The 11993-nt window shown below is 31.4% G+C and overlaps 2 protein-coding genes across 2 annotated transcripts; both read left to right on the forward strand.

Annotated features, from left to right (window-relative positions):
* Window positions 1-2971: 2971 nt before the first annotated feature.
* Window positions 2972-4685, forward strand: LOC146919584 (uncharacterized). The gene is made up of 2 exons (XM_085711049.1): window positions 2972-3235; window positions 3393-4685. The coding sequence occupies exons 1-2, from the start codon at window positions 2972-2974 to the stop codon at window positions 4683-4685; spliced, it is 1557 nt and encodes a 518-aa protein (XP_085567175.1).
* A 3030-nt stretch (window positions 4686-7715) lies between these two features.
* LOC146919585 (AT-hook motif nuclear-localized protein 10-like) lies at window positions 7716-11396 on the forward strand. The gene is made up of 5 exons (XM_085710591.1): window positions 7716-8256; window positions 8356-8411; window positions 8603-8728; window positions 10580-10741; window positions 10888-11396. The coding sequence occupies exons 1-5, from the start codon at window positions 7716-7718 to the stop codon at window positions 11149-11151; spliced, it is 1149 nt and encodes a 382-aa protein (XP_085566717.1). The 3' UTR covers window positions 11152-11396.
* Window positions 11397-11993: the final 597 nt, after the last annotated feature.

Below are 11993 nucleotides of genomic sequence, written 5' to 3' on the forward strand. Positions count from 1 at the left end.
TTTCAATCCTTGTTATTGGATTTGACAAGAGATCAATGAAATCAGTATCAAAATGTAAGATATATTATCAATATTTACACATTTATACGAGAAATTTTACAATTCAATACTAGATATTGACATTTCAATTATGTGGTTGTAAATATCTAAATAGAAGTTCTTATTAAAAATTTGGTCTCATGAACAATAAAAAATTTATTTCAACCGGATTCCAATATTCTTTAATATCATTGGATATTTTGGGGATTTATTAATTCAAAAATATAATTAACATGTGTGTCACAGGTGGAAGACCTAGTTTTCTTCGTCAATCAAACAAAGTGTAAAGAGAGCAAAGACTAGCTTGTCCCCATTTACTTTTCTTAGGGACTAAAAGCTCCTTTTATTTTTCTTAGGGACTAAATTGGGTCTTGCAAAGTTTCTCAAGCACTAAAATTGGTCTTCACTCTTAAAAAATTTATAAATTGAATATACAAATTTCAAGAAAATCTTTATATCTTTAGCTTCTTAACTTGTGTCTTAAGGGGACAAGTTAACATTTCTTTTATTTTTTTATTATCATAACAAATTTATCAAGTTTATGAATAAATCCTCCAATTTTTTTGTTAATAAATGTAGTTTTTTGTTAATAAATCCTCCCTCTATTGTTATTTTTATAAGAAAAATATATAATATATAATAGAAATGTGTAGTATCCAAATATACAGTAAAAATATGAAATTCTCTATAGCCTAATTGTCGGAGAATAGAAAAATCCTAATGTATTGATCACTTAAGATAACGAAATATTGGTTATAAAGCTTGAATGCTTTAAAATTGGATGATGATATTGTTAGAAATAGAAGTTTAGTCTTGTTTGTTTGTAAGTGAAGGAAGGAAATAGGAAGTAGGAAATGGAGCTCCCATCTTTTATGGGTGTGTTACGGCCTGTCTTTTGTGCTTGGGGAGATTATTTCTCCATGTCAGGATGCACTACAGTCATAATGTGATACCACGAGCAACCGTAATCATCTTGTCTTAGCTGTAGTTAATCTAGTTTAAACCCTAACCTTGGAACCTTGATATGTAATGATCTTTTCTCCCTCCACTAGGTTATAACTTACTGGTTACTTGCAATTTAAGTCAAGTCAAGGTGAAATTCATGTTTTGAGATTGTGATATTTTTGAATTGTACATATATGGTAAAAGTTAATAATGTGAAGACATGAGCTTGTATTTAATTATATTTACCAAAAGATATTTGTCTTTAAACTACTCACGCTCATATTTATGTATCCAATCAAATGAATTAGATTTTTTTTTTGTGGTGAAATGAATTAGATTAATATTGTGTGTTCAACCTTTATATTATTTTCCTAGTGTATGTTATTCAAAGAGATATAATCAAAGATATTTAAGTATCTTGGGATTTAGCTAGCCGTTGTAAAGGTTTTGGTTGTGAACTCACGGAGATTTAATATTCGCTATTAGTTTTATGTTTGTTTCAGATGAACATGTATCTAAAGGAAATGTGAAAGTCGTGTAGCTTGAAGACCGACCTTGTTTATGTCATTTTGTTTATGATGTCATGTGATTTGATAGTTTTGTGGTTTATCTCGTTGTTCCATGAACATTTTTGTATTATCCTTAATTATGTATATTATACTTAAGTATTTAAGACAATTATTTACTTAAGTATTTAGACTTGATTATCTCGTTATTTAGTATCATTTTATAACACATCGCGTAATGGATTGATGGAGATATTTGACCTTTATTCAAAAGAGAGTAACATTAAAAAAAATATATACACTCTCCAATCTCAAATATAAACAACAAAATATTTCACTTATGATTTAAGATACAAGCAAAACTTAACTAATTAAATTATATCATATTTAATTTCATTATTCTCAAAATACCCTTTCATTAATAAATATTTTATTTTTCCAGTAATTCTTTTATTTTTATGGAACAAGTTCCATGAGGGGCAATTCAGAAGATACAATTTATTTTCGTATTTCTTTGAAAAAGATAGATGAAAACAACTTATTTTTTTAAAGGGTGTGAACTATTGTTTTTGCTAATGATATTGAATAGAGTAGTATATATTAATGTATTTGATTTGATTACACTCAGTAAAAAATATATTTTTCATTAGATAAGTTATGATATTTTTAAAATGAACTATTTAAAAATATTAAATTGAATGGAAAGCTCATACTTGATTCATAATAAAATGGACTATTTAAAAATATTAAATTGAATGGAAAGTTCATACTCGATTCATAATAAAATATATCCAAAATTTTATCAAAATGTGCATATAAATAAAGATAATTGATCATATTTAAGCTTCCCTAAAAAAAAAATTGATCATATCTATGCTATAAAATTTCAACAATTTTTTAAGCTTGTTGTCTAAATTATACCATTCACGACTTCTGAATATTAAATTGATTTATACGAAATAGAAAAGTCAAATGAAATGAGTTATACTTTTTGGCACTAGTTAGCCATGTAACCTCAACAAGAATGGTTGTAAAAATATCATCATTGTTATTGTAATCAATAAAAAAACCTTTTCTTCCCCGATTTTTTTTTAAATAGATAAGTAGTTTTTTAAATCTAATAAAATATATTTTGTTTTAATGAAAAGTCAGAGACAATGTTAATATACACCTTATCTTTATCCTTTATGTATAAAGTGAATACAAAGCTTTGGTGTAGTTTTTTCTACCAATTTTATCTTTCATTTAAACTTATTTATTGGAAGGAGCGTTTTTCTAGCATAAACATGAGGGTTTCCTAGCATGTGCCGCCTTCATTGAATTGGTACCTCCTTTATACTGTTCATTTGTTGATTCACAATTGAAAATTGATTGTGATATCAGCGTTCTTGATCTATTCGAAGAAGAAAGAATTTCGCAAACCTTCCTAGCCATTTTCTCACCTTCGATTTCCCTCTTTGATATTTGTACCAGAATATGTCATGCCATTTGATTGGCAGGCAGAGATCGCAGCATCGACGGTCATCTCCACAGTCGCGCGGGTGTTGCCTCCTACCATACCTGCAATTGCGACTACACATGCACCAATGTCTTTTGCACAGACCTTAACCTCATCGATCAATACTTCCTCGAATGACAATATGCCACAACCGTACATCCGAGGTGAAGCCGTTTGTATCAAAATATCTCAGGCACCATATGAGAAAGGAATTGAAATTTGCAAGAGGCACCTTCGTGGGAGACTTGTATTGAATAAAGGCGATAAACCGTATACGACAAAGGATATTTAGACGAAGCTTCAGAAACAATGGAAGACAACAGGACCATGGACCATGTTGTCTTTAGGTAAGGGGTATTACGAATTTTCTTTCGCCTTCCGAAAATGATATACGTTCTGTTTAGGCATTTGGAACGGTTAGTTTGAAGCTGAGTGTTTTACGGCTTTTTGAATGGATAAAGGATTTTAATTTGCATAACCAGCACAACACTCATGCACAAGTCTGGGTTCGGTTAATGGAATTTCCTCAGGAATATTGGATGGAACGAACCCTTCAGAAAATTGCGAGTGCGGTAGGCACACCGTTGCTCATTGATAATGTGACCTCCAAGCACATATTTGGCCACAACGCAAGAGTCTTGGTTGATATGGATTTTTCGAAAAATATTTTTCATGAGATTTTGGTAGAGAGGGGGGTTTCTTTTTTTTGTGTAGAGGTGGCCTATGAATGGCTTCCAGATTTTTGTTCCCATTGTCAAAATCTCGGTCACAACGTTACAGCTTGTTGTTGGCTATACCTTCGGAAAGAAGGCAAGGTATCTAAGGAAAATGCTATACAGGGCAAAAAGCAAATACCAACTAGTAAGCAAGATTGGATGCCTATTAAAGAGAATCCATCTGGCGTGGGTTCTTCTAAAGCGTTTGCAGCTCCGGCAATGACATCAGTAGCTGCACATATGGAGGAATCAATTGTTGCTACTACTACCCAAGTCAAAGACAATAGTCATCAGATGCAAGTAACACAGACACTGGTGGCAAGTACAACAATGGTTTCGAATTATTTCAGTTTTGCACTACAAGATGTGTCTGGTGAAATTCCTCACATGGATATCCCTCAACCGACTAGTCATGTGTTGGAATTAATTCCCAAAGTAGCGCACATTGACGTGCATTCAGATGTAGTGGAACAGTTGAGTCCAAAATCAAGGGAGGTGGTGGATGTTCCCAAAGTTCCCGATTCAACTGCTACATTTTCAACCCTGGTAATGCACGATGTCGTGCAAGTGATTTCTAATCATCTAATTTCCTCCACTTATGGTAGGGAGGAGTCACCGGTTCAACATGATGTAGTACACGATGACGTGCAATCAAGTCCTCCTCTAGATCATAGTCTGGTTCGGTCCATTCCAGCAGATGTCGACGAGCTTTCCCAAGTGAGTGTGACACATGCCGCGACTACAGAGGATGGTAACAGAGTATTGGTTGTGCACAAAGAAGATACACACAACAATCCGAACATTCAGCAAGACATGGAACTATGGCGTCAAATCCATGATTATGAAAAGAAAGCAGCTAAAATGCCATTCACGCCGATTTTATCTAAGAAACATAAACAACAGATCAAGAAGCAACTTCAGACCGGGAAGCCGCCGTATAAAACCCGTTCAAGGGGGGGTGCATCTCCAAATGCCCAATGATTTTTTTTTTCTATTGGAATGTCCGCGGTTTTGGTAATCTAAATACTAATCGCTTTAAAAAAAATTATATGCCTCATAAGCCAGTGGTTATTTTTTTGGCTGAACCTATGATTACTTTTGCGCAAGTTCCTTCTTGTTATTGACATAGTATTGGTGTTACAAAATATTGTACAAATTACAGAGGTAATTTATTGCCGAATATTTGGGCTCTTTGGGGTTCCGAGGTCACTCCCATTGTTATATTTGTGTCGTCATAGTGTATTGCATTGGAGTTCTCTTGGCAGCAGTCATCTGTTTATATTGTGGCGGTTTATGCTAGTACTTTTTATGTGAGCCGTCGTCAATTGTGGGCGGAGCTTGCTCGTTTACAAGGTTGTTTCCAGGGTCCTTGATTGTTTCTTTGGGACTTTAATTTTGTTATGGAAGCTCATGAGAAGCGTGGTCGTCGGCCTCCTCCTTCTGCGTCATATTTGGATTTTGTTGTATGCCTAGATACAGGTTTCCTTAGGCTACTGTTTTTTCCTGTTTTCTTTTTCTTTTTTACTCTTGGAGAGTTTTGGCCTAGTCCCCCCTCTCTTGTATTTATTTTTCTCTTTTTTAATAAAGTTTTTTATTTAGTTTGGCGGTATAGGATGGGGGTTCATCAGGGTGCCAACCTAGTTGGGAGGTCGTTGCTTCCCCTTGATGGATGTTCAAGCTCTTGGTTTAGCAAAAAAAAAAAACTTATTTATTTATAATTTTACATTTCTTTACCTAGTAAAATAATTGAATTTAATCACAATATCAAATTTGGTATAATAATAATTTAAATTTTAAATGAAATCAAATATAATATTTAAATCAATCATCAAATATAAATCCAAACAAACTCTAATTAGATTTTGAATAAAAAACAATAATAAAAGGAAAAATGACAGTATTAAATGATGTTTTTTTTTAAGAAAATATTAAATGATGTTATTTAATCTAAAAATTCAATATTAATTTTTGTGGAGGTGGACTATGATATTTATTATATAAATAGGAGTGCTAACAACACTCCATATAACACACTTTTTCAAACGCACTCCCTCCAAATGGTTAAAATTTAAATGGATCTTACTAAGTCATGTGGGTCCCACATAATTTAGTGGGACCCATTTAAAACTCAACCAATTAGACGGAGTGTGTTCGAAATAGTGTGTTGTTAACATAATTCTTATATAAAAGTAGACCGACAGACATGTCAATGTCTTCTTGCGCACTAGTATAATTATTATAAATAAATATTAAACATATTGAATAGCGACAGCGTCATGTAAGTGTAACTCGATTGATAGCTCTATGAACATTAATTTTTTTTATCAAGTCTTAGAATATTGTCTAAACGTTAATTTAATATATTTAATAATATAATCACAAGTTCCCATAAAAACTAATTCAAACATAATTTCTTAGAATATTGAGGGGTTCCTCGACGCAACAGTAAAGTTGTTGTCACATGAGTAAAAAAAGATCACAAGTTCAAGTCCTTGAAACAACCTCTTGTGTCAAAATAGGTCAAGACTGCATACAATAGATCAAGTGATGAGACCCCTTCTCAAATTGCGTATTTGGAAGCTTTGCGCATTGGGTTGCCCAGAAGTTCCTAGAATATAAGTAAAATTTGACTAAATTACATATAACACGAATAGTCAATCCACGGGTTTTAAGAAACGATAGCTTTTCCGTGTTGTTAATTACTCCCTCCGTTTCAAAATGAGTGACGCTTTAGCCAAAAAAAATTGTTTCAAAATGAGTGTCGCTTTCAGTTTCCAATGCAATAATAACCTTTTCTTTTCAATTGTACCCTCCAATTAATACTCTGCACACTACTTCCAAAGTATTACTTTTAAAACTAACCAATAGTTAATAAGGATAATTTGGTAAAGTAACCATTCTCTTTCTCTTAATCATTGCATTTCCTAATATGTGTGTAAACACCTAAAACGACACTTATTTTGAAACAGAGGGAGTAAGAAATAAAGTTTAATTTCCGCATATGACGACATTTATGGGATGGGTTGGTCAAAATACACCTTTTCTTGAAATTGGTTGTTTGACTTTTTTTCGTAGGATTTATCATTTTCCATTAAAAAATATTGTTACTCACGTTTTAGAAATTAAAAAAACAACATGAGAACGGAGAAGTGAGTTAAAAGTCAACATATAATAAATTTATATTGAAAGCTCCTACCCCATTCAAAATGAAATACATGTATACTGATCATACTTTTTGATGTCATATTTTAATTTTAAAAAAAAAAGTAAGGCAATGTGTCAAAGTAGTGAATTCTCATCAGATGTTAGTTATTATTTTACACCGGCAATTCATATATTTTTTTTTACTTTGAGAAATATAGCTACATTTTTATTATATTATGTGTATTAATAGAGATACTTGATCATATTTCTAAAAAAAATGTTTATTGTCTAAATTTTTCTGCATAACTCATAAATTAATTTATTGGAAATATAAAAGTTACATTTGTTTATGTTTCATCGAAAAAAATAAAATAATATACAAAATTAACATTTGCTTATATATTATTATTGATGGAGTGGTTTTTTTTTTTTTTTTTTATAAAAATTTGTAGAGTAGTGCTAATACGACTCATTCTAACATGATCTTTTCAACACCCACTCTTTTATTGAGTGAAATATTATCACATTACTTGATGTGGGTCCAATTCCAAACCAGTGTGAGCCAAATAATAAAAATGTGAGTGTTAAAAAGATAATCTTAGAGCGACTATTGATAGCTCTACTTTAAAATGTACATTAAATTATTTGACTACACCTCGTCAGAAAAACTAAATTATATGAGTTACTGTATAGTGGTGCCAAAGTCAAACATATAATAAATCTAAATTAAAAGCTCCTAAGTATTAAATATATTTCGACAAGAAGTATTAAATACACTAAATAATATTATAAATAACTTAAACGATGAATTAAATACATATTTCAATCACTTTATTTTCTTCACCATTTTGCATTGAGTGCAATTTCATGGATTCACGTGAACCACCACAGTCTCCTCACCCTCACCAACTTCAACCGAAAAATATAGTACTAGTAGGCCCTAACCCATTCACAAACACTTCTCCAATCACCATGATAACACCAACAACCGCTCAATTTCCTTTGTCCAACATCAATACTAACCCTTCCCCTCAAGCTGAGCATTTATCCTTGACGCTATCTGTGGGGGCTTCTTCCTCTGGATCTGGTTCGTTTAAGAGAAAGAGGGGAAGGCCCAGAAAGTATTTTCCTAATGACAAAATTACTTTGGGATCAAGCTTGGACCCAACACATGCTTCAACTTTTGCTTTTCCTTCTTCATCTACTGTGAAGAAGAATACTGGCAGAAGGGGAAGGGGAAGACCCAGGAAGTATTTTCCTAATGGCAAAATTACTTTGGGATCAAGCTTGGACCCAACACATGCCGCAACTTTTGCTTCTCCTTCTTCATCTGATGTGAAGAAGAATACCAGCGTAAGGGGAAGACCTCGTGGATCTTTTAAGAAGAAACTACCTATTGAAATGTCAGGTATTTTTAATTTATTTCTTTTTTTCATTATTTAAATTCACATTTAATTATTTTACTACGTTATTGTTGATTATTTTTATTGTGGTTGTTCATTTCTAGGAGTTACTAATGGCTCTGGTTTCTCTCCACATGTGATCATTGTGAACCGTGGAGAGGTACGTAATTGAACATACAATTAGTTCCAACATTAACATTTCATATATATAATCACCTTTTCATAAGTTTATATTTAGTGGTTACTTTATAAGTTGCAATGTCGATGTTACAAAGGTGTTTACTTTAAAGTTTTTTATGTAAAGTTTATATTTCTCAGTCCTAACCAATATTTACTTTGTTTTCTTTGTAGGACATTGTAGCTAAAGTGGGGGCTTTTTGTCAGGGAGGACCTAATACAGATATGTGCATTCTTTCTGCTCATGGTTTGGTTGGCAATGCCGCCCTTTATCAGTCTGGGTCCATTGTTACTTATGAGGTAGTACTTTTTACATCCTTTTAGATTATAATCAATTTATGAATCTAATTATGAAAAAATTGCTTACACTATGCTAATTGGAAGAGATATAACATAATATTGATATCGATGCATATTCTAAATGTATCATTGTGACAATGTTCAATTTGTCGGATTATCATGTCCATTCAAAACGTGATTAAAATTATTTATGTGTGGAAAATGGTGTATATAGTATTCATTATGACCTATGTCGATGGGCACATAACCCACCATGCCATAACGACAATTTGACAACATTATCACATGGACAAAATTAATTGAATTGCATGCAATAACAATCCCACATATTTATAAAATCAACACATCAGTTGTTGTCAGATCAAGATCGATGATGCAAAAACAAGTAGACTTGATTCATTTTTAACTCTAAAATACAGAGGTTAAATCTGCACTGTCTGATCTTGATTAAACAACCAAAAATGTATTGTTTGCATACATATGTTGGATTGTGACTACAAACAATCCAATTCAATTAACAAAAACGATTGGACTATCCTGCCACGTTTTTTTTTTATTTTTATCTTTTATCATGTTTGTATTTCTTAGTTTAGTTTTTAATATTCACTACACATAATAACATTATATATGTTTTGCGCACTTCAATTTTATCAATGTTGCATACAAGTACACCATTTTTAAGGAGAACATGAAAATACATCCATCTATTTTTTTTATCTTCCAACATATAATCAATCTTTTTCATGTATTTCACTAAGAGTCCGACTTAGGTTTTTTTAAAATGAAATCGATCACAATCATTTACCAATTTGTCAAAGTGTTATGTTTTCTTTCCCTACTAAAATAAGAAGTCAAGCGAACTTCTTTAGATGCCAACTTGAAATAAATTGTTTTGTTACTTCTTGAATATATATATTTTAGATTAAAGTTTGCATAAACTATTTTTTTGTGGCATGGTAGAGATGTGGGATCTAATGTCATCAAAATCACTAAATATACTCGTGAGACTGTATAGTCCCAAGGTTCTTTACCCCCATAGGTGTGTTGATGAGGTTGAAGATAGTAGTGGGATTAAAATCATATTGAAAGAATCAAAAACTCATACAATCTTATGCGATATCCCTTTAGATGTTTCCCTGTTTAATTTTTTGCTAACTAATTTAAAAAATTGATTATGTTACCTGTATGAAACTGAACTTGGATCAAGAGAAAATGGAATATTGAATCAAAAGTAAATGATCATACAAATATCATTTAGATTTAAAAACGTTTGTCCTAATTATGTTGATAAATATTGAATCATCTATTGTTTTTATTAGCCTAATTTTGAATGGCAAATGATGTGGACAATGAGTTTTTCATTTAAGTTAGTTTAGTATTATGATTAAGAGGTTAGCTTCCTCATCGGTGTTATTTTTATACTTTTATGTCTGTAAGTTTAATTTAATATTTTAGGTAGGATTCTACAATTCTTTAAATTACGATATTTCATATCCTCATGATCATAACTGGTATCTTGACTTTGATAAAAATGGTGGTATCGTACATTTTAAAATAAATATTGGCACTATGTAAGCAACACCACTTTTATAGTTACCACTATATTTAGATTATGAGGTGTGCTACCTTTATTTTACTAATGTCTCTTGTATGGTTATTTGAAAGTTAAATATTACATTGATGAGATTTTTTATTTTTATTTTATACAGTAGCACCATCTTTAATTTTATTTGCATTTATTTTTTCACAGTTTACATGTGTAAATGTCAATATATTTAGTATGATAGTTGATTTATACAAGTAAATATGTTTCTGTTTAATGCTCTTTATACGGTGTCTTTTTTGCTATAGGGTCGGTTTGAAATCATCTCATTGTCAGGAAATTTAGAAGTATCTGACAACACCACTGGATTTAAGAAAATGAGTTACTTCAAGGTGTCTCTCGAGGGTCATGGTTCACGCCTTTTGGCAGGCGTAGTTGCTAATAAGCTTATTGCAGCATCATTAGTAAAGGTATTGCTCTCAAATGATGGACACTTTGTGTTTATTTTTAAAGGCACTATGTGAATGTAAGTTACTGGGTGTGGATAATATAGTTTGCAACGAGGATTGATCAAACTTTTGTGTCAGTTTTATGAATTTTTATGAATCATTTACAGGTTACTATTGGTGTTTTTACTTTGGATTGCAAAAAGGCTAGCTCCAATTACCTGAAACTTGGACCTTCTTCAGTGCCACCATCCCAAATTGCTGCTTTTGGAACTCCAACTAGTGATGCATATCAAGGGCCTTCATTGGACTCCTCTGGTGACAATGATAATATTCCTTTTAATCAACTTCCTGGAATCTACAACAATGCTACTCATCCAATTCCAACTATGTCGATGTACCAGGAAATGTGGGATCGCCAAACTCAACAGTGAGGACAAGCATTTAAGCTCACCGATGCGCATGTTATTTGCTTGGTGATTATTCAATGTTGCGACTGCAAATTAGATTCTGAAATGGTAACATAATAATTGGGACATATTTTATGAGTTTATCGGTAACTCATATTTCTATTTTTCTTTTAGTTTGGATTTTCAAATTATTTATGAAATATTGCTAGCGATGGTTGCTTCAAATTATTTATGACTATATTGGAGTATGCACCCTTTGATTTGAGTTGCATATTTCAAAATTTTATTAATGGCGTTGCACATTTTCATCTCTCTTTCCATTATTCCAATTTTGCATAAAAAGATTATCCAATAAGAGAAAATAGAAAATAAGACATCATTTCATCTTATTTAATTATGTTCAATTTCTTAGAAGCGTATGTACTGAATAAGGCATTGACTAGATAAAATATTTATATGAATGTGATAGAAGTATATTGCACAAGCCACATAAACTCCCTTACAAACTTAAAGGGCAATGTTGTTACGACAAAAAGTTTAGTTTGTGAGTCAATTTTGTTAGACAAATATAAGCGTTTTTAAGAGAGAAAAAGCTTGTTTATTTTGTTTGAAGGAAAGAGAGCAAAACCTTACAAATTTATTAATACAAATATCAATTATTAGTGGTATTTATAATATATTAAGACAACTCTAGATTTTAATTGTGTATTATATTTTTTTAAAGAAAAAATAAATAAATAAATAATATATATATATATATATATATATATATATATATATATATATATATATATATATTATAGGTGAAGGTGAGAAAAACACAAGAAGGGGGGTTGAATTGTGTTTTTAAAAATTCTTCGTTTCTC

This window comes from Medicago sativa, chromosome 5, assembly GCF_051527215.1.
Source record: "Medicago sativa cultivar Bolivia chromosome 5, Bolivia_mono, whole genome shotgun sequence".
Lineage (NCBI taxonomy): Eukaryota > Viridiplantae > Streptophyta > Magnoliopsida > Fabales > Fabaceae > Medicago > Medicago sativa.